The sequence below is a fragment of the Octodon degus genome, unplaced genomic scaffold, assembly GCF_000260255.1.
Source record: "Octodon degus isolate 3935 unplaced genomic scaffold, OctDeg1.0 scaffold00186, whole genome shotgun sequence".
In the NCBI taxonomy this organism is placed as follows: Eukaryota; Metazoa; Chordata; class Mammalia; order Rodentia; family Octodontidae; genus Octodon; species Octodon degus.
Genome location: NW_004524762.1, coordinates 3,523,774 through 3,550,596, shown reverse-complemented (window position 1 = coordinate 3,550,596; position 26,823 = coordinate 3,523,774). Strand labels below are relative to the sequence as shown.

Genomic DNA, 26,823 nt, shown 5'->3' with positions numbered 1-26,823 from the left:
GCAAGACTGAACAGGGACATCAAGGTCACAGGAGCAGCCCAAGAGCTCCGGACACAGTACTGTAGCTAAATCATGCGACTGAATCTCTCTATCCCATGCACCGCAATTTCCTGAGTCTTTATCTCTAAATGTGAGGTAATACTGTCACTTCACAGAATAGCTGTAAGAATTTGATATCCAAAATTTCTGAACACAGTAGATGTCTTAAAGTATTATATTTGTTTTTAAAATGTTGATCTTTTTTCTATTTTTGGCTAGATGCATACTGTGACACCCTTATAAGGTGTTCTGCATAAATGAAGTTTTTCCAGTGTCATAATGATTTTAAACTTATAAACCCAGTTTCTGACAATTTGTGACAAAATAAGAACCCAAACTGGTGGCATAATAACTTTCTTGGTGTCAACCTAACTTTCATCAAGCCCCTGACTACGTTTCCAAATACAGTGGTTCCCCAGTTCACAAAATTAGTTCATTCCATGATTCGGGGGAAAATGATCATGTTTGTGTTCACAAAAAAAGATGTCTGATGTTATGTTTGTCACTGATGCAGAGTTTACAAAAACAAAACTTTGTCAAATGCTTCTTTCTGTGAACTAAACTGTTGATTAACAAAAGTGTTCCTGAACTGCAGCACCATTTACACATTTGCCTCCACACCTGCTCCTTTCTACCCAGTCTCTGTAAATGAGCTTAATCTCTGGTTCCGAGTCATAATTCCTCTGGTCTCTAGGGCAAGGAAGCTATTATGAAACTTTGCCTTCTTATCTGGTGTTTGGGAAACTACCCTTTGTTTTTTCATTCATCATGCATTTACTGACTTCTGATATATGCCAGAAACAATACTAGCTGTTTGCAAATTTACTGAGATGTTGCCACCCTATCCTTATACCCTTCCAGTTTCTTCAGCTAAATTTGGAGTCCAAATTGGTTTATCTTAGAGGACAAAGATTCTCTCACATGCTTGACCCCAAGTCTTGTCACCACTTGAACATTCCAGATACTCCTGATGCTGTGGACTGACCCACTGTATCACCTGCTTTGATGTTACGACGACTTGGATTAAATCCAAGTTAATCACACCTGCTGATCTCAGAGGTGCTGTGGGTCATATAAAGGGCACAGCCTGGCAGGACTTCAAATGCTCCCATCTGTACTAAGATCACTCACTGAGTGGTAGGTCTCCTTAGAATTAGTCACCCGGCTGCTTTGAGCTCTCTTATAGTCTCTATCTGTAGGCTCACATTAAAGTCCCAGTAAGCAGCTGGTAATAACTATCCCATTTATTTCTGAATCTCCATTAAAATAGGGTTGACTACGAAAACAATCAAAAAGTCTCAGGTGAGATTTTGAAAGCAAACTTTCTGGATTAAAGCCTTCTCCTCCATCATTATTAACATTCCAAATGCTTTAAGATTGAATAATTAAAATGAGTTTTATATTTATTATAAAAATCACCTGCATAGAGTATATTTTAAGTTACGATAGGATACATTTAGAAGAGTAATTCCACATTCAAATGTAGTCATGTGAGAGAAATTAACACAAAGGCTAAATAGGCTCATAACTAATAAAAATAATCATGCAGATAGTCTAACAAAAGCATCAGAAAGTGTGGTGAGTGTTCTGAGTTCAAAAACCTGTGATTTAGTGATTTTACAATTGGCATGTTGGCTGCTAGTGTCTAAGGAAATACTTCAAAGGGGATCAATGTCCTTCTGAGTCTGCCCCAGGACTGTGCCTACATGCAGGACCCCAGAACGGTCCTGAGGAGTCCCTGAATGAAGTCAGAGTGCAGGCCAAGGAGTCACGCAACGCTGTGCATGGACCTACCCTCCTCAGTGGGAACCACCGCGGCCAGTCTCAATGGCGCTCTGGGTCACAGAGAGCACCAGCTGGCATTCAAAACGTTTTAAATGTTTAGGTGGAGCAAAGTATCCCACATGAAGGAGAGATCATCTATCAATTAAGGTAGTATCCCCCCACATCTTTGAAACTATCTGTGAGGCCCAACTGTAAAAGAGATATTTCTATGTTTTGTTAGAAAGAATGATTACAGTTAAACCTTAAGAATCAAACAGAAAGCTTTATGGTATCCTAATACATATACATAAAATTATAAATGTCATAAAAGTAAGTTAAGACAGTGATAGTTTTTACTGAAGTTTCAATAATTGAAAAAACAGATTAAGTAAAAACAGAGAGAGGGGCCAGGGAGATAGTTCAGTGGAATAAATGCTTGCCTGACAAGTGAAAGGTCTTGAGTTTGATCTCTGGTACCACAACAACAACAACAACAAGACACAATATTTTCTCACTTGAAAATTAAAGCTTTGACAATTACTATCACTTGTGATTTAATATGGAGAACACTTCCACCTCAAAATGGAATTTCCCTCTCCTTTTTTGGAATGAGTGTTACATTAACATCTAGAATAGATAATAATTAAACCGAGTTCAAATGCCAAACATATTAGGAAAATTAGCACACATACCAATATGGCTTATATCTAGATGTCCCCGCAAAGCCTCATGCATTCATAGATGGAGCTTCTTGGAGGTGGCTGCATCTAGCTTGTATGATACTGGGATTAAGGGTATGAGGTGCTAGATGAGCACAATGACTGGCTCAGGCATACTTCTGGGTGTGATACTCGGTAGCCCCACCCTGGCAGTGTGGCACCAATCAACAGGCTTGCAGACTGAATGGAATGTACATCGATACAAGGCAGGCCTGCTGCTTGCTGCCTCCTGCCTCCTCTGCAATGCCCCTCTGCTATGCCCCTCTGCTTTGCTGCCTGGCCTTGGAGCCAGAAAACTGTGGACTGAGACCTCTGACACTGGGAGCTGTAATAAACCTTCCCTCCTTCACCTTGAGGGTGGTCCAATGTTTTGTTCCAGCAATGAGAAAATAAGAAATACACTGCAGTTACCATAACAAAATTTAAATTCCTGTGACTCCACAGTATTACATATAACTTTAGTGACATAAATTATTGACAAATATATTCTGATAATTTTCATCACATATTTAAATATAAATACACAATTACTATGTCACAACATAATATCTCTTCAAGTTAATAGTAATTGTGTTATAAAGATTATTAATGTATCATACACACACACACACACACCAAGAAAAGCAAACAGTTAAATAGGCATGTGTGTTCTGAACCAAGAATTATGCCACAAAATGTGTGCAAACATTAAATACCCAAGACCATCTACAGATGACCAAATCTATTCTCTTTTTAAAGCTCCTGGAGTTTCTGTCTCCCTGATTAGATCTCCTTGATGAGACTTTCAAGTTGATTATAATTCAGAAATCACCTGGCATTTGCGACTCGTAAAATTTCAATTTAAACTGCAAAAGAATAACAACAGTATCCTTTAAAAAAAGGAAGAACAGGCCGGCCAGATAGCTCAGCAGATTAAAGCACCTACTTACGCAGATGCAGGGACCAGGGTTCCATCCCCAGCCTGCTGTGCTGGCCCCGCCCCGGGACGCGCTAAAATGGCGACTGAGGCTGGGTGTGCTGGCGTGCACCTGTTCTCCCAGCACTTGGGAGGCTGAAAACAGGTGGATTGCTATGAGTCTGATCTGTGGAGTGAGACCCTGTAGCCCCTGTACTATATACATTTAAAAAAAGGAAGAACTAAAAAAAAAAAAAGGAAGAACTACAGAGATTATATTCAAAGTGATGAAAAAGAGAAAAATGTCCTAAAATTTTAGAAATATATATAGATATACATATACACAAAAACACACAATATATGCATGTATGCACATTATATATCAGTTTAACAAAACACTATTACCTTTAAAGTTAGCCTTAAAATGAATACTAAATACAGTAGTGAGTTTGTTAACTTTTTTTAACAAATCCATGCTGGCACCTGCATGTCATAAGACTTATTTCTAAGACAATCTGGTGGTGGGGAAGGTGTGAATCCTATAATGTAAACTATCACATAGAATAGCTAGAAGATGAGCAATTTCATAGTGTAAAAATTGTTCCAGAGATATTTAAGTTTTCTAGAAAATACTAGGCAACTGATTCTTCTGTCCCCTTGATCTCTGGAATCATGAATATTTTAGCAATGGAACTAAGCACTTATAATTACTGAGGCCCGAAAGCACACTTACCACAGGTTGTAATGGGGCACCAGGCATCATGGCATTGGCTAGTTGCATCTGCTGGGCCAGCATGGCCATGTTCTTCTGCTGAATCAAGTTATTGCGCCCATTTATCTCCAACTGTGTTTTTAAGTGTGGAGGTGGATGAAGGTATTTGCAGTTCTCCCTGGAGCAACGACCCTAAAAAGACAAAAGCAGCAAATAACATCTTAAAAAAGAATAAAATCAGTAAATTGTAAAACAATGACAACAATAATAACGCAAACCAACCATCTGAATCTGTTACATATTTTTTCACGCATCGCATCATTTAGAATAATTTCTATCACTTCACCCAAAGCAGTATGAAAACTGCAAGATTGACATTTGGGAGAATTTGAAAGCTTACAGAAGTTACTTTCTTTTAGTAATTATAACATCAAAAATAATAATTTTAGCATCAATATTTCTAGATTCAAGTTTAAAAATCTGAAAGTTTCAAGGGTAAAACCAAGACACAGAATGTCAATTAAAGACTATTAGGGTCCACACCAGGCATGGTGATATACGCCTACACTTCTAGCACTCTGAGATGATGAGGCAGAAGGATCAAAAGTTCAAGACCAGTCTGGGCAACTAAATGATTAGTGAGATCCTATGTCTAAAAAAAAAAAAAAAAAGAAGAAGAAAGAAAGAAACAAGTTAGAAGAAAAAAGAAAAAAGTTGGATGCCATTCAGTGTGAAGGCCCTGTGTTCAATCTCCAATAACATGCACATGCACCCAACATTTAGTTTGGCTCTTGCCATAATATCTTCTCAGTTAACTTCAATGAATCCAAAAGAATTATGAAGTTTATTACCTAGTTTTATTTGTAGTGAATTCTGAAGACACAATCTTAGCAAACCAAAGGCATTTTATATCTTGAAAATGCCTTTGCAAGTATTGTATAACAAATAAAATTCCTATTAAGCTCTGTAAGTCCACTCATTAGAAAACTCCCATCTGTTCCCACTGTATATGGACATCATAAGTACTATTATGAAACACTGGGAAAAATGTAGTCTCTAACCTTTCAAAGATAAATCCAGTCTTTATCATACAAATGTACAAAAATAAAGAGATGTAGTTACCGCCAAATAAATGACAGTGTAAAATGTAGAAAATAAGTTATAACAGAATAATAAACACGAACATTCCTCCATTCTGGAATAATTCTTTTATCAAAAATATTTATGAAAGTACAATACAAAATTTTGTGTGATTCTGCTTTGACTCTCTCAATATATTGTCAAAACATATTGAGAGTAAAAGGTCACAACAATTTCTTCCACAATAAATCTAATTAGAACTATATCTAAGAATAAAAGATTAATTTAAACAATCAACCACCTTGAGTTTTCTATGGAAAAATCAAATTAATTGGGCTTTATACTTAAAATTTACTCAAAAATCATGTTTACATATATGGTAAAACCTGTGATAATTCTAATTTCAACACTCTGTTTTGGTTCTTCAAGATTAAGTTCTCTAGTTATCAGTCTGTTGTTAACCTTTCATTTGAACTAGTTCTACATAATAGTTGAAATCAGGAGGCAGCAGAGGAAAAGCAAAGGTCCTAAGACATGCAACAGAGGTATCCCTCATGCAGCTCACCAGCAAAATGGACCACGTAAGATAGTAACTTCTTTAAGCCCCAGGCTCCTTATTTACAGTACAGAATTTTTGTAAAACCTACAATGCTTCCACTATAATTAAAAAAAGAAAAACCTTGGCAAAGGTAATTTCTATGTCTATTAGTTATAACTTATGTTAACAAATATGTATAGATGATTTATTCCATATAAAATCACATTTCTTGATATATGCTGAAGTCACAGGCACAGCATTATAAGCTTAAAATCACCTTGGTGCAAAATAATAACAAAAACAAACTGAAATCACAAGATAAACAACAGAGTATGACTGGGTAAAAATAAATCAGCTCATGAATGACACATGGTCTAATTTCAGGGATATGAAGTTGAGGCCTTCTTAGAGAAAGCCTGCTATTTCAGTACGAGGAAAAATTTAACTGTAAAAAAAAAAAAAAAAACCAAAAAAAAAAAAAATCTGATCCTTACATCACAATTACTACTAAACTGGCTATACTGAATTGCAGGCAAACAGGGTTATATCACCCAGATGATTTTCTTACAGTAAATTCATTCAGGTCAGTTTCTAGAGTACCACATAGTACAGAACCCTGGGCCTTATGAAGACCTAAGTGTACTTCCTAAGTACTGCCTTCTAGCTCCTTCCTTGAACATTTACCACAGATACCCTCTGACCTATAAACACTCCTTATAGGAATAATGCAACCAGATGTGTCTGCTATTCTGTATCAGATTTCTGCATTCTGTATCAGAGCATCTGAAACTTTTCATAGGAGAGACCTTTGGTTTGCATTCTGTGTTTACTAAATCTACTCACAATACCAAGCTTCTCCCAGTCTGTACCTTTAGGTCTGCTGACCCAAGGATGTGCATTCTAACAAGTATTGTAAGAGGTTCTATCATATCAGAAAATACTACAGAACACAATTATGCCAAGGCCATGTGAATTTGCATATACAGGGGAAAAATAAGAAAGTAACCTCTGCAAGTGACATTAGATAAACTTTGCTTCTTAGGAAGTTCAAAACTTGTTTATTGCTGACTGTGTTGCTGAATGATTGTGGTTTCACAAATAAAAAGGTGATGAGTAAGAGTGAACATCTTACGCTAGAGGACTGGCTAAAGACCTGGAGAACAACAGGCAGCCGGTTTCCTTGGAGAAATAAGGTAAAGGCCATGCTGGTGCATCACAGACTAAGATCACAGTCTCACACCTCAGTAAACACTTGGAAAATGAATTAATGTTTTATTTCTTGCTAAATATGGGCAGATTAATTTGACTAACTGTGGACACAATGAAGACAGTAGAATAAAAACTAAATTTAATGGCAAATCTTGGTTCCGAATTATAACAGTCTAATGATGGTTCATTAGAAACCAGTAATTTAAATGCATGAAAATGCTTGCCACAAAAAATAACTAAAGAAAAATAAAATAAGAAGTAGCAAAAGGAGTTCTGTGGACCAGGGACACAGAGCCTGCCTGGCAAATGTGTGGTCACGAGTTCAATTTCCAGTACCAAAAAAAAGGCTTGTAAGTGTAATCAAGGAGGAAAAGAGATCTGTGATATATGTCATTATAAAATCTGCACAATGATAATCCACTCTACATGTCTAAAAACAAATTCTATTAGTATCCAGGGTTCATGTATTTAGGAGCTATGTATAATCTAGATTGTTCATTTTGACATACACCGTATTTTAAATTGAGCTTCTAAGCTTAAACAAAAATAAGTTTTTACAGATACATGTAGTTAGACTTAATTCCCTAACTGTACAAAGCTTTGTTTCAGTATTAGGTTTGTACTTCATTTCTATGTGAGATGCTGGGGAAGTCTATTATCATTCTCTGAGATGCCATATTTTTTTTTCTACAATGGGGGATTGAGTCCAGGTCCTTCACACTGAGATATACCCTCAGTTCTTTTTATTTTACTTTTGTATTGTGAGACAGGTTCTCTTGCAGTCATTAAATCACCCAAAGTGGATTCAGGCTTCTAATCCTCATGCTTCAGTCACCCAGAATGGCAGGATTTAAGCATGCACCATCAAACTTGGCTGTCTGGCCACATCTTTTCAGTGGAATAACAATAGCATCTCTCTGACTGGTGACAGATTTGCTTGAGTAGGAGTATGTTCCAACATCACACATGATGTGGCGCAAACAGTAAGGTATAAATTGTGGACTATGGTAGAAGTTAGGTAATTAGCAACACGCCTGAGAAGGATAAAACTGAATGAATCTAGAGATATCATTTGGAGAAATGAAAAACTATTTTTTTAGTTTTAGTATTTTTAAAGAACTACCCAGTGAATAAAAATGAAACAATTTCTTACTTACAAGTTGGCTAAGTCTGATAAAATAAAAACAAAAATTGAAGTTCTATCTGAAAGAAAGGAAAGCTAGTTTTCCTTGTTTAATTATACTTTTTCTACCTAAAATAAAGGGAATATTGTGATTTATGAAGCCAGAATCTAAAGAAATATACTAGTATGTTACCAGAAGGTAACTATAGGGTAGGATTACAATTATCAAGTTATATTTTGGTAGACTCTGGAAATGGGGGGGAGGGGGGGCAACGAAAATGTCATAGTGGAACCAGCCTGTATTTGTAAATCTGTATTTTTTCATTAAAGCTCAAAAGGATTCAAAATTGAACCCTTTATTTCAACTGTTAAAACACAAACCAGTATTTCCTTTGGGACAGCTGAGATATGCAAATGTTTTTGAAGTACTTTCTGGAAATATTCATTGCTCACATATTGGCCCAAAAAACCAAACTAGGGAATTTGGTGGTTTCCTATTGAAAATTCTCACCGATATTTTCCCCTGTTGAGACGATAAAAATTTTGCAAAACATACCAGTATTTTTTGTCATTTCCCACTTTAAAAAATGCTTTCTAATGCCTCTAATATATGGTTTATTTATTCATTTTAATGGTAGTATATATTGTGCTATTTTATATTAATATTATACTAGTGTACATAAAGTATTAGCATTTATATCAGCACATTATATTATTGTACAGTATTAACATACACATTTATTTTTAAATTGTCAAATCTAGCACAGAAGCATAAATATAAAATATTAGCATATATAATAGTAGTTATTTCTAATTTATCCAATTTACTGGAAGGAAATTTATGGCATTGATAAGGTGACCTATTTTTTAAAATATAATTGTATTTCATACAAACACAATCAGACAAGGCCAGGGAGGTGGCTCAGTGGAATTAGCGCTTCCCTGGCAAGCGCAAGGGCCTGAGTTCAATTCCCAGTTCCGCAAAAAACAAAAACAAAAACAAAACAAAAAACCCACATTCAGACACATACACATTGTTTTGTTTTCGTTTTGGTAGCTATGAATTCAACTGATTATAAGAATCTCAATTTACTGGCATTTGAAAGTACTGAATATCTTAATGTATCTAACACAGAGTAGTATATTGTGGTTAAGTATGTGTTTCCTTGCAACTTTCTTGTTTCCATAAGGCATTTCATCAGTTTAAAAGAGCACATTCATCCTAAAGAAATACTCAGGGTCTCTCGACCTCACCACTAAACTGTCATTTTGGGCTAGATAAAATATGAGAACTGTCCTAGGCACTGCACAATATTTAGCAGCATCCGTTGCCAGCTGCTGTTCCAGGGTTCAGCCCACCTCAGCCTCTGCTGCTGTGGACTGTGTTCTTGTGAGGTATGACCATCTGTGGCCAGGGAAACCCTCAGCACTGGCCTCTTACCTGACCTACCCTTTATGACGCCCTTGGAACTCAGGCCCTTTGTTGCGTACTATTTTCATTTGTTCTGCATGCCACCGCTTTGAAATCAAAGCTGTATTTTTTTACTGTCTCATTTCTTTATCTTTCTTCCCCCCTCCTTTTTTTTTTTTTTTTTTTTTTTTTTTTGCGGAACCAGGGATTGAACTCAGGCCCTTGTGCTTGCCATGCAAGTGCTTATTCTACTGAGCAATCTCCCCAGCCCATAATGTCTTATTTCTACTTTTTTTTTTGAGACAGGATCTTGCTGTGTAATTCAGGCTGGCTTGCTCAGACTAGCCTTGAACTTGCTAGTCCTGCCTCAGCCTCCTGAGTGCACTGGGATTACAGGTGTGTGCCACCATGCAGGCTTATTTTAATTTCTTGAGGGCGACTGTTGGATCTTTTGCTTTGTCTCTTTGTTGTGGAGGTAGTGGGCTTTTTGTTTGTTTTTTGGTAGGGTCTCACTGTAGTTCAGGCTGGCCTCAAGTGCTGTCTAGCTCAGGTTCACTTTGACCTCAAAGTAGCCCTCCTGCATCAGCCTCCTGAGTGCTGGGAGTACAGACCTATGCCACCATCCCTGGCTACTTTATGTGTCTTATAACGGATAATACATGTAGTTCAATAAAGTACCAGTGACCTAGTAGACTGTTGGAGTGATTTTTTTAAAATTCACAATTCCAGTTTAAAATCTTAATTCTGACATCAAAACTACTGATTTACAGAATAGCTAAGGCGCAAAGACTCAGTGAGAGCTGGCACAGTGACTCACTCACACCTGTAATCCCAGCACTTGTGAGGCTAAGGTAGGAGGATCACTGTGAGTTCAAGGCCAGGTTTAAACTGCAGAGTGAGACCCTGTCTCCAAAAACAAAACAAAACCCCACCAAGCTAACCACAACAGTAGAAAACCCTGTGAGATGCTGAAGGCTAGTAGGTAATGGTGGTCGAGGGATGGTGGCTTCACAGTCAGCCTAGAGTCAGGGTCACTCTGTGATATCAGGCATATATTTTTGTCTATGTAAAAAGTTAGCCATTTTATATTGTTACATTCTTGAAAATTTCTGACAGACTGAGGTAAAAAACAAAAGAAGAAAAACAGTTGGCTTTTGAGATGGTTCTCAGTTGGCTGAGTGTGAAGCCAGTGGTGTTACCTCCATCTTGTTGCAAAGCACTAAATGAGGAGTTTTTCGTACAGCCCTAAGACAAAGAGGAGGACTTTTTTGAGTAACGGTAAACCTAGAGTGGTGGCTGTGTGTCTGGTATATGAGTACGGAATAATAGACCTAGGAAAGAAGTTACTCAGTCATCTGGTTGTTAGGGTCTTTTTAGGAAGATTCATCATGTGAACAGTGGATTATTTGTTTTGATGATGCTTAGTGGTAACTAATTCTTGCACCTAGTTTGTGTCCTAGCACCAGGACAGTTGTATGTATTTTTTAAGTCCAGCTAAGAGAATTTTGCTTAAAACCATGTGCAACTCATCTCATCTCATCTCATCTCATCTCATCTCATCTCATCTCATCTCATCTCATCTCATCTCATCTCAATAGCTATTTTATAGAAGAAAAAAAGTAGTAGGATGTTAGGTTCAAGCAACACTTAGTGCTTGGTCTGCTAAAGAGAAATTCCTGCCTTCTGAGTCCAGTTTTTCAGGAATGAAAGAAGTGCCTGAAAAGATAGTTTTTACATAATAAAATTAGTCAGGTGAAATTGGTTGGTGTGAAAGTACCTTACAAAGCTTTCAAACTCTGGATTCCCACAGCACCCTGGATCCTGCTCAGTAGGGGGCAGGAAGTAAGGTGAAGGGTTAGAATCACTCCTAACTGAAAACCAGTGACTGTTTTATAACTAATGGAATTTAATGGGGACTGTAATGATCAGCCAGGGCTATAAAAATAAAACACCTCAGACGGTAAAAAGATATTTTCTCACGAATTTAGAGTCTAGAAATCAAAGATCAAGATCCTGCTCTTTTCAGTTTCAATTAGGATTTTTCACGGCCACTTCTCACTTGAATGTGTGCATGAGATAAGAGAGAACATAGCTCTCTGGAGTGTCTCCCTATAAGTACACTAATCTTATCAGATCAGTGTTCTACTCTGATGACCTCATTAAGTGTAGTTAGTTCCTATCTTTAAATGTACACTGGGGAGTTAAGCCTTCAAAAGGTTAATTTGGTATGGATACAAACACTAAATTCCTATCAGGAACACACATAATTCAAAAACAATTGATAATATAAAATTATTTATGGATAGCTTTTGTACTTTTAAATGGTAGAATCTTTTTATTCTAGAAGTTTCCTTAAACATAGAATAATGTGCCTGAGCCTGCACTCCCCCCAAAAAATCCTTTTTAAACATAGAATAATAGATTTATACTATAGAAACTGACTAAAAGGAGTGGGATATTTCTCTTAAAATGTGCATTTCATGTTTGATTTGGAAAAAATACTTAAGAACCCTTGGACTCTTACAGAATAAAACTAAACATACATCAAATTAACACTTGGAGAAATCTAGAGCACTTGAAACATACACATTCTCTTTTTCTTTTCCCCCTTAGAAAGTCTCTGGAAATTTCACTTTTTCATGATACTCTTTGTGTAGTTTTTATAAATAGTATTCTACAGTGCATGGTAAACATATAATACACATACAGTACATAAGCAACTACATATTTACTATATTGAAATAGTATGAGTCACTATATAAATTGTTCAAAATTTAAAAGTAATTTTAATATATTTTGTCCCCAAATATTCATTATCCTTTAACCAAAGGTAAATAAAATGTTTATTACATAATTTCCTATATGTAATAAATGGCACCCTTGAATCAATTAAATAGTCTTATCATAAGAAAATAAACTATTCTTCAAAGCAAATCCAACTATTGTTGTTTTAATTTCTTCATTGACCAGGTATAGATGCTTAGCATCCACTGAGAAGGTGAATAAATCAATTTTCCTCTTATTTTACCAGGCAAGTAATCCCTGGTCCTCAAAACTGAACATGAAATAAACAATTAAATATATTTCTAACCCACATCTACAGCATAACTTTCTAGATGTAAAGTACTAATTCTCCGTCCAGTCAATATAACACAAGCCTTGGAACTTAATTCAGTCTTGGTAGCTGAAAGAAGTTTTCTACCCATGAGAGAAAAAATAAGCAGAAATTTATGAATGTATTTTCACTGAAATAGTCTCAATTTCTTACAATTAGTTTACAACAGATAAGATATGTTTTAAAGGAAAATACAACATAAGGATAATTTAGATGTTTCCCTTTCCTTATTCCATAGAAAGTTCATACTCGCATATACACACACACAGAGGCACACACACTATGGCTTAACAATCAATGAAGATGCCTACAAAAGAAACACACACAATCCTCTGAGTTTAAGCTGTAATTTTATAACAACCTGAATGAACGTAAATGAATGTAACTGATTCCACTTACTGCTCAAACCTTAGCCTATCAACATCTAAACTGATCTCAAACAGCAGATTTTAAATTAGACTTTCTCAGTTATTTAAAAACTCTCTGTAGAATTCAATAACTGTTCTAGGGACTATTTTGTAGAACATTCCTAAATTTGTTGATGAAGATTCTTGGATATTAAAACCAATAGTGACATTTACAATATCCCAAAATATCCTCACTGCTGACGCAATATGAAAGCACTCTAACTCAAACACTAGGATACTGTGACTCTTTCCCAGAGAACTTAGGAGCTTTAATTGCACAACTCCCATTACTCATCTTGAAAATGGCATTACTGAAACTCTATACCGCTACATTAAGTATTACGTAACGCACGAAAGTTGGGTTAACTGCCACTGAGGAGGCGGAGAAAAGGAAAAATGTCATAAATCACACATATATTTTTATGACAAAACTACCACTCCTCTCCCCAGCAACTTTTATTTGGGAGAGCTCACACACACACGCACATGAATGCATACACATACACTCACACAACTGATTGCAACAGTTCTATCAGTAAACAGCTGAGAATCTTAAGAAATCTTAACCTCCTCAGGGAGGACCTGCAAAGAAACTTTATTTAGAGTTGTCTGTGATGGAAGGCTGTAAGAAGGAGTCTCATTTTTTCCTTATACCCATGGTCTCCTTGATGATACAGAGTACTAAAAATGTGTAGAGTTGTTACCAAGCCCAGTACTGAGTAGAGTTTAACTGGCACCTATTTTCTGCTCCTTTTCCAGTCTTGCTGAGCTCGAAAGATAAAGCTGGACAGGATCCCTACACCAAACCGGAGTCTCTATGACCTTGTAAAAGCCCAGTGACATTTGTTAGGTGCCAGCATCATTAAATAGTTCAACATTTGTTGGCTGCCTTTTTATAGCATCATAAAATTAGAAATGCCAGATCACTATGTTTCTATTATTTTTTGAAATGTTTCATTATTTTTCAGTTCAGCAACTGTCAGACTTCTAAACTGTAGCTGAAACACTTTTGAAGTTTTATGACTTTCAAATCAGACACTCTTCAATCTTGGCTAAAAATTACAAGCCTTAACATTTACATAGTGAAATTTAGTGGTCTAAATTTTAGTGCATGTTTTTAATTGAGAAATTAAAAATGCTTTGCAAATAATTCCCAATTCATCATTGTACCATTGTTGATTGAATTACAGCATGACTGTCTCTATTATATTTCTAGGGCTTTTCTAAGGATTAAAAAGGGAGTAAAACTTCTTAAGTAAATTACACATGTAATTTTCTCTTAATAATCTGTTAGGCAGCTCTCTTCAGTCAGTTCTTCACAGACATATGCCAGCTCCTATTCCATTTTAAAGCAAATCTCTCCATCTTTAAATCTCTTTCCCCCTACAGAATACTGATTAAAAACCCATGAACAATAAAACTTACATAGTACTTCTTATGTTCCAGGTACTGTTTAATGCACTTTCTGGATTTACTTCACTCAGTTCTTTCAAGGTCACTGCCATTTTGCATTTTCTATTATATTTTATTGAAGTACAAACTGCACAAGTGAACTGTCCTGGAACAATTAACTGAATCCAGACAGATCTACCACAGAGCTGACACTCCTAACCATTGAACTAGAGATCTACATGTAAACCCACTTGATCATATGCATGTATGATTGCTTTTCTAATTACTGACTGCTCACCCTAGAAAGACAAATGAGTACCCAGAACAGGTCAGAACAAAATGAAGACTTCAATCCCTCTTGAATCTAGAAAAGGAAAAGATATTTGCAATATAAGTAACTAATTCTAAAAGATTAATTTACACCGTGTTTCTAAAATGTAATGAGAAAAAATCAAATGCAAATATCATTCTGTCATTCTTCATTGCTTCTATCCCTCAGAGGATCTAGGCTGAAGGATTAAGAGAAATAAAAGAAATAAAATTAATGCCAATTGAGTTAAAATATTGCTTCATATCATTCATTTGAACAAAAGACTTAAAGAGGCAAGAGGGATAGTGGATTATCTATGTATATCACTGGCCTGACCTCCATTATTTAAACATATTAGTAATTAATGAAGGAGTTATCTGTAAAGACAACAATACAGAAAGATAGACTTCAAGGGGCATGTCATTTAGTCATGATATAAAATAACGAAAAACAGAGAGGTGAAACATTTTGATGTTTTGATAATCTTAAAAATTACTCCATTACCATTATTTATGCAAATCATCCACTTATTTGTGTCTACCAGAGTCAACATATGCCTACAAATACATGATAAATGTCATTGTATCAGGTTGAAAAATAACATGTAATATTTTTAACAACTTATCTCAACATTCTCATGGTAAATCTTTAGAATACCAGAGGTCATAGCACATATTATGCATGTACTAGTGCTTAAATAACATCCTCACCTGTAATAGGTCCCTATAATTTTGACTGCCACTAAAATGCAGAAATTATTACATTACTTTTTTCTGCAAATTCTTATACATACCACAGACTTTGCTAAATGTCAAAAGACCCTCTTATCCACCATTTCACTAGCTTTCCTTTGTAAACTTGTAGAATTCCCAACATGAAAACATACGTTCACAAGCCTGCCTCAAGTCCAGTCCTTAACTGCTAGTGCTTCCCATAAGTAATGACAGAGCAGGATGAGTGCAGGGGATAAAGGTCTTCATCACTGATGACGACGGACTGTCTCCTTCAGATACATCAACTCTACTGGAACAAAATGTGCTCAATGACACCAGCTCTCTCCCCATGGGAAAAACAGTGCCTTCCCCCACACTGCCATGACAATTTGCTAAAATTATACACAGCCATCAGCTCTCTCTCAGACTTGAGGCTAAAGCTAGGAGAAAGTCAACTGGCTCAGGAGCCCAGAGTCTGTCTTCATTGGATGCCTACTGCAGTAAGGGGGAAAGAAAATCCTGAAAGCCAAAAAGCAGTATCACAACCCAGGTTATCCGAGCCTGTCTCCTGCTTTGTGCTCTACCCTCACCCCCAGAGACTTCTGCTAGCTTTCCACAGCAGTTCCCCAAATACCTGAATATCTCAAGAAATGACACTTAATAAACATTACCTAAAGACATTATCTAAAAAAAAAAAAAAATCACTGGGAATCTATCAGCAAAGTTACAGTTTTTAGAGTATCTCATATGTGTCTGGAATCCATGTTAAAAATAAAAAGAACTACAAAACATTGAACTTTTTATAAAACATCTGTAGGTGAGTTTCTAAGGCAAAGAAGTACTGAAATCATCACTTAAGCAGAGGCAAGTGAAAAAGCTTAGCCATTTCTAGGTGCTCTGTTCTAACTGGCAATCAAAGCTGCACAGCCTATTCTTAAATGATTAGTTAAGATGACAAGTAGGGAGATGTTGAGCCTCACAGGAATGTCAGCCATGGTAACACTGTATTTTAATAAGCCAGAATATGAACATGGGGGAAGAGCAGAGACGGTTGTCACATGATGTTTTTCTCCAGCTATCACATCAACAACATTTAGGCTGAAAGCCCAGATCAGCTATTCACCCACTTCGGTGTATTAAGTGAATAGTATATCTGTGATTTTTACACTACCTCTGGCCAAAGCATGTTGCTGTTACTGAAGTAGTTGCTCTATCTCCTTTGTACTTCGTACCTGCCATACACCTAAGCATGAAAAATGCTTACCTATCCTTCTCTCCTGGGACTCCCACAGTGTGAGGGACATGAGACCAAGCATTTGTCAAATGAATGAGTTCTGACTAGAGTTCAGAAAAGATATGCTGTTGGATAGAGTCGTTCTCAAACATTCCTTTTGGAACCTTTTCAGGATCTCTCTCGAATCTCAGACTATGCTCCCATTTTCTTATTTGTTTTTGCATTAAGCTATAACCCTAGCATTTTGAGGCAGGGTCTCACTAAGTTGTTAAAGTGCCCAGATTGTGCTCAAATTGTGGTACTCCTGCTTCAGCCTCCCAGGGTGCTGGAATTAACAAGAAGTACCACCAGGTCCAGCTTTTCTACTTGCTCCTTTTTCAGTGAAGTTCATACTACTCTGTAACAGTAGCTGTGCTCCCCCCAAAGTAGGAAGTATGGTCACTTGTTGACTTTTTCTGCATACTTATTCTCATAAGCTTCTCATATATACATGCCTTAGAAACACATAGAGAAACAGTCCCGGGAGTTGATGTGAAAAGCAACTAGCAAACTAGCTTCAGCTGGATATGCCTGGATCACATGTACTGCAATAGGAAGTTTAATTAGGCAAAAGAACATCACCCTAGTGATGATTTGGATATTACACAAGGAGTGTATACAAAGACACCATTATGGTTTAGAGCTCAGCCCATGAAAATGATCAGGACTGTCTCCTTGCACATCTCCATGTCCTTGGAACCTGGCAACCCCTGCCTCCCAGTCTCAGGTCCACTCCTGGAAACATGCTTGAGAGCATCCCTTTCCCCTCCTCCTTTAACCTCCCTGTTCCACAATCTTTCCTGCTCCCCCTCAAGTCAGATTTTCCATGAGTGAACTAACCCACAGTGCTCCTTGTTGGGGCACAGTTGGCAAGTCCATAGTCCTGTGGGAGGACATGTTTCCAGGAGCCAGGGAGATATGGGGTGGTAGGCGTTCTCATGCACCAGCTCTGTGGCCTCACTTAGTTACTCAGCCTCCTAATCAAAACAGTGCCTTTGCTATTTGTGTGCAAACAGCAGAAACTACAAGGGTAATTGACAGAGACTTTGTCTAGCACCATAAGCATCAACTCATGTCCATTTTACTTACTAAGAAACTAGGCTTCTGAATTTTAAAAGGGGCTGATAATAAAAAAGAATCACTTTCCTTTGATAGGCTAAGTTTGATTATGTCTGAGAAGTGATCCTTTTCAAATGTCATTATCGGTGGAAATTTTGCTTATTTTGCTTCCTCTTTCTTTTCTTGCCCCATACAATACAGTGAACTCAGCACTGCCAAACTGTATCACATGTATCAAGTCTATCAGTTTCTTCAGATACAGAACTTGTTAAAGGAGGGATCAAATTTATCTGAGCATTTTCATTTAGGCATTTTTGACAAGTGCTTATAGAATGAATGAGTGGCTAGCAGACAGAAATTTGTGGGTGTGTCAGCTATATCATCTAGGCTACACTATAAGGCCTAAGGCACCAGTTTCTAATCATGACCATGGAAAAAAAAAATCACATAAGTTAATTAAAAAATTTATATATCTTGGCTGTATTCCTAGAAATTCTGAGTCAAACTTGGCTGTGTCCTGGACATAGCCATTTATTTCAAAGGCTTCCTTGGGCATCAACTGGATGATTATAACTCCTCAAGATAAACTAGGCATTTTCAATTGCACACCAAGCACAACCTTTTCAAAAGTTACTTTTAAGGTCAGCTTTTGCATATGCTAAATAAACAGCTTCTTTAATGGGGTGGGAGAAAGAGCATCCAAGCCCAAAGCACTGCACAGAGCTACAGACTTTTGTTGTTTTGAGTACCTCACATTAGACAAGGTCTCTGCACCATCGATAGATCTGTAACCAAAGGATTCTTCTAAACACCTTGTTCAATGGAAGCAAAAGATTTCAAAGGAAAAGAAGCTATAGTAAGTCATCAATGTACCCAGGTAAGTCCTTATGTTTTCTTTATAATACAGTCACCACTGATGGCACCCTAAAGAAAGGGTATCCTGGCAACAACAGCATGTAAAATGGATGAGAACTGACTCTATGAAATTTATTTTCTCAGACGCCTAGAGATCTTAGGCACTTCCTATATTAACTCAGCAACACTGCTTTTCCAACTCACTTATAAATTGTCTAAGCTTAAGTTAAAACTTTCATGACAATTCCATGAGATGATTGGTATTAGCCCCATACTACAAATGAGGAAATCTGAGGGTTCTGGAAGATACATATTTTATGAAAGGACAACCCTAACTGTGAAGTTAGAAAGTATCAGTAGAGTGGTATCTTGGTTCATAATTTTGTTTTGTTTTGCTTTGCACAATTTGGTTCACAAATAGAAGCATTTGGCAAGATTTTGTTTTTGTGAACTCTGCATCAGCGACGAATACAATCACAGCCATCCTCCCTGCATGAACAGGAGCGCTGTCACTACCCTTTCCAGAATCATGGAACAAATTAAGCTTGTGAACTGAGGAGCTGCAGTAAGATCTGGGTCAGCACATATCTCAACAGTGAGCTGCCAGAATGAAGATGTTCTAGCTGAGTTTGGGTTTTTTTTTTACCTGTTGTTTTTTGTTTTCAAAATTTAAAAAAATGCTATCACAACTATACAAAAACAGAAAATGAAAACTTATACATAGAGTTTTCCCTTAAGAAGCCAACTAATGCTGAACAGGATGAGTCTCTTATCTTCCTTGGGGTAATACCTGAGCGTACAGACTCTATGAATTTATTCTAGGACAGTCAGATTACCTCTGCATCAGAAATATAATATGTATGTACAAAAATGCATGCTCACACAGGGGCAAAAGTAAAAGAAGAAAAGAACAATTAATGGTTTCCTAATGTAGTCTGACAAATAAGCTACATTAAGTGAAATAAAGGAGGGAGGAGAGAGGAAGCAGAGGGAGAAAGGCAAAAGGCGAGAGAGCAAGGAGGGAGGGGGAGAAGTGAGGGAGAGAGAAACAAGAGAATATAGGAGAGAAATGGTTTGCTTTGAATGTACCAAAGGTTAACATTGTCAAGAATACCCTATACATTCATTCACTGACTACTTAGTGAGATCTCTCAGTGTTATCTGCTATGGGAGGGTGGACATACAAAATGAATCAGATTAACACTGTAGAAAAGGAACAAAGGCATACAAAGAGATAACGAGAATATAAAGTTAGAGGGCAAAGAGTGTCATCAGAGATGTTTAGATAAAGAGATTTTTCAGGGAAAAGGGAGTATTTCCATTTTGAAGAATCAGATAATAGCTTAAAAAAAGAAGTATAATTTATACACAAGAAATTAAAACAAAGATATCTACGAGGAGGATATAGCACAGATCGAGGCAACAATGACAAGTAACAAATGTAATAAAAGCAGTAGGTAATAAGTTTGAAAAGTAGCAGAATCTTACTTGGAAAATGTTTTAAATACACTGCGAAAGATTTTCTTTATCCCTCTAGCCACGGAGAGCCATGGGATGAGGTAGGGATGACATTGGCAAAGCTGTATTTAATTGTTTCACTGTTTCATCAACCAGGAATTTAAGAAGGCCTGCAGTGGTGATGAGCAGTATTTGATATTTCACGCAAGAAATCACCCAGACCTTACTCTTTTCCAGACAACCCCAAACCATCACTTCATAGTCTTCTAAGTGAAGAGTTCATACACACACACACACACACACACACACACACACACCCCACACAGTATTTTTAGCTACATTCAACTGAACTATGCTTAATCCCTTCTACAAGATATGTCTTTGGCCACGTAAATTTATCTGTTCTGGTCAGTCAGTTTGCCTGCCTGCCTGCTTGCCTCTGTCTGTCTGTCTTTCTTGTCTCACTCTGCCTCTGAAGTACGGTTATGGTCTCCAGTTAAATGTTATCATCTCCAAGTAGTTTTCTTTCACCTTTCCAGTCCATAAAATGCTTCTCTCATTGGTGCCAGGGAATTTACTTCATGCACCTCAGCAGTTAAACAGTGGATAACAGATTGAGCAAAGGTAGAACCATGACTGTGAGTTTTCTAGGTGTGATTCCCCCTAACTAGCAATAGTTGCAATTCATTTTGAATGTGATTAGACATGCATCTTTCAAAGCAAAATGCATAACATATAAATATATAATGAATATATAATATACAAATATAAGTAACAAAATCATGAATATTATCTATGTGTCTACATATAGAACAGTGCATTTTTAAAATGGCAGTTTTCAAAAAGTACTTGTTGATTATTTTTTTGAAATTTCACAGAAAATTTTATTCTGGGGCTGGGGAGATGGCTCAGTGGAATAAGCGCTTCCATGGCAAGCACAAGGGCCTGAGTTTAATCCCTTCTTCTGCAAAAAAGAAAGAAAAAAGAAAATTTTATTCTATATTTTTTCCTTTATATCAAGATGAAAACTGAACTCCACACTACAATCGCATCAGAAAAGAATAAATGAAGGGGGGCCAGGGAGATGGCTCAGTAGAGTAAGTGCTTGCCTGGCAAGCACAGGCCTGAGTTCAATCACCAGTTCTGCCAAAAAAAAAAAAAAAAAAATAGATGAAGGGTCAGCCAGATAGCTCAGGACCAGGGTTCAATCCCCAGCATGCCATGCTGGCCCTGCTGCCATGCGTGCTGACAGGGTGATTGAGACTGGGCATGGTGACACACGCCTGTAACCCCCGCGCTTAGGAGGGTGAAAACAGGAGGATTACTATGAGTCTAATCTGTGTAGTGAGACCCTGTACTAAATGCATTAAAAAAAAAAAAAAAAAAGAATAAGTGATAACTGTAGTCTGGGTTAGTCAAACTGGGTCTATCACTTAACAGTGTGAAAATGTAAGCAGCTTGAAAAGTTCTAAAATAAAACATATAACAATAAAATGGCTTTTCTACTATAATAATTCTTGTTAAAACACCCACTATACATTTCCCTGGCACCACAAAAACCACAAACAATAAAAAACAAAGTTCATTTTACCTCTTTTTATTAGTGGCTAATACTAATAATTTCACTCTATGTTTTCTGAATTTGGCACACTTAACTGTAACATTCAAAAATAACACTTATCATCTACCCGGATACTCTCACCATTTCACCTGAAGTCAGTCTTCCATATTATAAACTGCCAGAATTTTGCTAAATTAAGTTAGCTTATGCTGCAGAGGTGTATTAAAGGAGTGTACAGGTTTCTTCCCATACGTGTGAAATGGCCAGCGGCCTGGCATTTACCTCATACACCAAGAAAAGATTCATAACAGATTTGTCAATGGGGATGTTTTAGGGAAAGATTAAACAAGATTGCCACAAAAAGACCAAGAATACTCCAAATTGATTAAAATAAAACATACCAATTATCAACAACTCTACCATTTCAGATGGAACAGATCTTGGAATGGAATGGCAATGTTTTTAACATTAAGATTTATTTTTAAAGTTGAGCAAACTTTCAGATTAGCTGATGCACTGTAGCACTACATAACATCCTACTGAACGGGGCTAGCAGCATTGTCCTACCATGTATTGTGTGCATTTCTCTGTCACTTGACTTTCTAGTGCCTTCCTACTGATAATTTAAAAACATTTTGTATCCCCAATGTATTTTCTCTTTAATGTGGGTTTTCTACCTAAAGACATCTATTGATCCATTTATTTCTTAGACCTCATTTTTTATAAACTGAACATTTTGCCCACTGAAAGGAACAGATGACTCATTAAAATAGATAATACCTAAATTTTCTTTTTGAGATCATTAATATCTACCTCTCTCCTATGTAGTGACCTACCAGAGCAAAGAAACAAAAATACAGATGAAAAGGTATTTATAAAGATTAACAGAGGTTATAGTTCAGAAAAGAGATAATAATACAAAATTTTTTGTAATGCTAAGGTGAGAAAAGTGCACAGGGAAGGTGAGAAAAATGAAGTGCTTTCCCAAGCACATTCTTTGAAAACTCACCAAGCACCTATGGCATTAAGTACTTTATGTAACACAGAAATTGTATAAAGTAATTTAACTTCAGAGAGGTGAAATTACCTGCCCAAGATCAAAGAATAATTAATACAATAAAAGTTTTGTTTTCAAATCTAGGTCAGTTACTCTATCTAAAGATTACATACTCTATAACACAACTGCTTTCCTGGGAATCCAAAGAGCCATGAGGTCCTCACAGGTAAAGGGGCAATAAGTAAAACTGTAACATAGGTTTGAAACATGCAGTCTAGTCAAAAGACAGTGGCAAACCAATCGTTTGCAGTAAAGGCTTTGTTCAGGAGAGTTAATTCATTATTAGTAAAATTATGGGAAAAAAATAAATGCTGCTGGAAAAACTGGAAAAAAAAAGGAGAGTTATTTCAAATAGTTATGGTGAGAGCTAAAAGGAAGTATCTCAAATGTCAGGTTACACAACCAATAACATTAAGCAAAGATAATTCACTCTCTGAGCAGCAGTGCTGAGCTCTACTTGAATTTCAGAAAGACAGAAGGTAGGGAAGGCTGAAGGATACAGAACGTCCTGAAGGATAAAGAATGCACATGTTAAGCAAATTTAAGAGTGCTGACAATTTGATTATTTATAACCTAACAGTTCTAGGCAAAATAGCTGCCCAAACCACACAGGTAGGTTAACAGGGTAAGCTGGCACACAGATGCCACTATGCAACTGATTATGTACCAAAATGAACAAAAAAACCCTTAAATGAAAATCAGTAATATCATTTGATAAACAGTACAACAACTAGCCTCTATCAGAATCCAAACAAGAATTTTAAAATAATTTATAATACCCTATAAAGAAATAAAAATGTTCGCCATCACTCCACTGACCTTTAAAGATAAACACGTCTATGATAAAAAACTAAATTCTGGAAAACAAATTTTTCCCATAGAGACTAAGACAGGACAGGCTGAGCAACTTAGTGAATTCCTATCTCAAAATAATGAAAAATAAAAATAAAGGGGTTGGAGATATTTTTGCAAAAGCCCTGAGTTCAAACTCCTCTATATTTAGATCTTTAGTACAAAATAAAGAAATAAATAAATCTGCATTTTACAAGTGATAAACATAATAGTTAAACACAAGATAACAAAGTTAGGTATGCTAAGGCGGAAAAAGTATAATTTATTATTAATGCTCTTTCAAAGATCAAAGGACATAATCCCAAAGTCCTCCCAGAGTCAGGCTCCCTCTTACGCTGACTGCTGTTTAATTTTCTTCCTAGAATTCATCCTACCTGAAAGTACCATGCTTATTTACATGCTTACTTACTAACAGATTCCTCCACTAATGACATAAGAACCATGAAGGAAGGGACTCGGAAGAAAAACCAATCTCACCATAATCCTTCCCCGTTCTAAGATGTGAGTATTGCTGCCTCCCACTTTGTTGACAGGCATTTATTTGGACAGTCTGAAAAATTGAGCAATTTGTATGAGGTCACAAAACAATTAAAAGTGAGTGGGACATTATGTGTATTGTATAAAGAAATTTGGCAGGCTATACTCAGAACTCAAACATAATCAAATTGATGTGGTATTTAAAAATGCAGCAAGTAGAAAACAATTTATACAAGACTTCTGATTGTACAGAAATACAGTCAGACAGACTTCTTGCAACTGTCAAAACAGTATACGTTAGAATTACTTAGTATACAGATTAAACAGTATACAGATTTCTATTGCTGCCTAAGACTTTTTGTGTAAACTGTAAACAGAGCTGTCTTTCTTACCATTATTAAAAACTCAATTTTGCTCCCAAACGGTGATGCCACTACAGATAGAGTAACAGGTTTCAGTGGTTCTTGTTTTAGATGAAACTATGAGGAAAATGTATCTGATGATCTTAGTTACAAAAATGGTAGGCTCAGCTCAGAAAACTATGTAGGAAGAACTGACTGCTAGTGATAAAAATAAATTCATACTAAACTTGTTACTCTCAGTACCTGCTAGGAAAGCTATATAAAGTAGATGTTTTTCAATAATATTCTTAAGGAAAAAATATTTAAAATAATTTCATACCTCTTACAAAAAAGAGATGTCTATAAGGTCTCTGGAGAATGAAATAATTTGAGAAAACAATTTCTCGAAGAACTAGTGAACTATATAATATTCAAATACACTGTACCAACTGCTGCTCATACATAAGGGGAAGATATATCCACAAGTTTGTTGATACTCCATTTTTATATCAACTCATTAATAATAAATACATAGTATTAACTATTGTTTTAATTTATGATATAATATATGACAGCATATCATTATGATGAATAGTTCAAAGAAGCACAAAACACAATTCTAATGGTAAAGTTAGACCCAGAAGACACCAGTCTAGGGTGACTTCATGAGTAATACCTTCAATAGTCAGAGGATAATCTCTCAGATTTGAGATCATTCATACTCCACCCTACCACTCATTCTCACCAGTGACTCAGTACAGTCTCAAAGAGACTTCTAGCACTTTGCTGCCATTTTGTGTATGCTCAAATTTTATCAACAGAAAGGCCCAAGAATCAACAGATCCACTAGAAGTATCCTGAAACTTGGGATCTCGCTAAGACACCAAAACTTCTTTCATATAGTCTAGTTGCAAGATAATCGTACTTCTACTCTGCACTACAGATCCCTTCTATACTCACTTTATTTTTTTATTTTATGTATTTAGTACAGGGTCTACAGGGTCTCACTGTGTAGATCTGACTTGTAGTGATTCTCCTGTTTTCAGTCTCCCAAGTGCTGGTTTTATAGGCATGAGCCACCATGCTTAATCTCAGTTGCCCTCTCAGCGTGCCAAAGGGGCAGGGCTGGCATGGCTTGTGGTGCCTGGTTCTAACCCCAGTCCCTGCGCTCTGTCTAAGCAGGCGCTTTAGTCCACTGAGCTATCTGGCTGGCTGTATACCCACTTTACTGGGAGCACAATGTCTATTTTCCAGCAGCTCTGAGCTAAATGTAAAACAAGTACCCATGGAGAAAGAATTTCAGGTAGGGAGACAGAACAGAGAGGGAGTTCTGTTAATCTTTCCATGGCATCAAGGCAAGAGCTTATGGGTAGCTTTTATAGGTTCCTTGAAACAGTAAAGCAGTGCCAATCTAAGAGCTTAGGGTCTGAGCAGCAAATTGCAACTTCATAAAGTGCTGGAAAATTCAACAGGTCATCTGCACAACATGCTTCCTGTTAAAAACAGAAAAGGGGCCTCTGAGATTTTTCTATTCAAATGAATTCTCATGAATATGTTTGCATCTTAATATGAACTCTCCGTAACATGTCTGCAAAAACCCTGGAGTGGATGCCTTTCAGAAGAATGTGATGGTATTGGCAGAACACAAAAATGCCCCAGCAGGCTGCTTTCGTAATGGACATTCTTCTTGTGCATATTTCCCACCCAGAGATTATAGCACATCTGATTAAGGCTATTATATAATTTTTCCAAGAAGAAAAAAAAATGCAAAGGCGTTAAGAAGAAATGTCATAGCAGACACTTATCATTCAAAACCTAGTCGTTAATACTTTGAATGTTTTGTACTTCTTACTGCTGTGTAACAAAAGCAGAAATACTAGGGCAGCTGTTTATTCAAGAAACAGAATTAAGGAAGCATGCTTCTTTGCAAAAGTGTCCCATTTATTTTTTGTGTTCAGAAGTAATACACAGAATGTCAATATGTGCAAAAGGATGGATTTATTGAATTATATCCCCATTAACTCCATGACATATCAATTTATTTTGTCTCAAAAAAGCTCTGAAATTCTTAATGAAAGTACTATATAGCAATAAAAAGTAAAATATGTATGAACATAGCCATGATATTGCCTAAATAGAAGATCGGATTTTAAAAAGTTTCTTACTACTTCTTGCTACTTACAAATCTCAATTGTCTTTCCTTAATGAAACCATGCATTTTCAAACCCAATATTACAGAGCTTAAATGTCTTCTTCCCTGTCTCTGTAACTCATGTGAGATAAAAGAAACTTTAAAAAGTTAGTGATTCGTTGAGATGACAGAAGCAAAGAGAATGCCGAAATTTTATTACCAATTCCCTGCAAGTTCAGCCCTTCTCACTAAAATAGAACTGGAAATGCATTCATTGGAATTTTCAAAATGTGCTTCCCTGTTAGCCTGCGAGGTGGGGGTGGGAAGGGGAG

General features: G+C 36.6%; 1 protein-coding gene across 14 annotated transcripts in view; it reads right to left on the bottom strand.

Annotated features, from left to right (window-relative positions):
- The window catches only part of Mbnl1 (muscleblind like splicing regulator 1), a 174,576-nt gene that overhangs the window by 35,855 nt on the left and 111,898 nt on the right, over positions 1-26,823 (bottom strand). For 12 of the 14 annotated variants that reach the window (XM_023704076.1, XM_023704075.1, XM_023704074.1 and 9 more), the window contains one exon: positions 4,151-4,321. In XM_023704076.1, the coding sequence (XP_023559844.1) occupies positions 4,151-4,321 (171 nt within the window). Of the gene's footprint in view, positions 1-4,150; positions 4,322-4,945; positions 4,954-13,522; positions 13,575-26,823 lie in introns of those variants that run through there. The other 2 variants (XM_023704083.1, XM_023704084.1) reach the window with 2 other exon arrangements.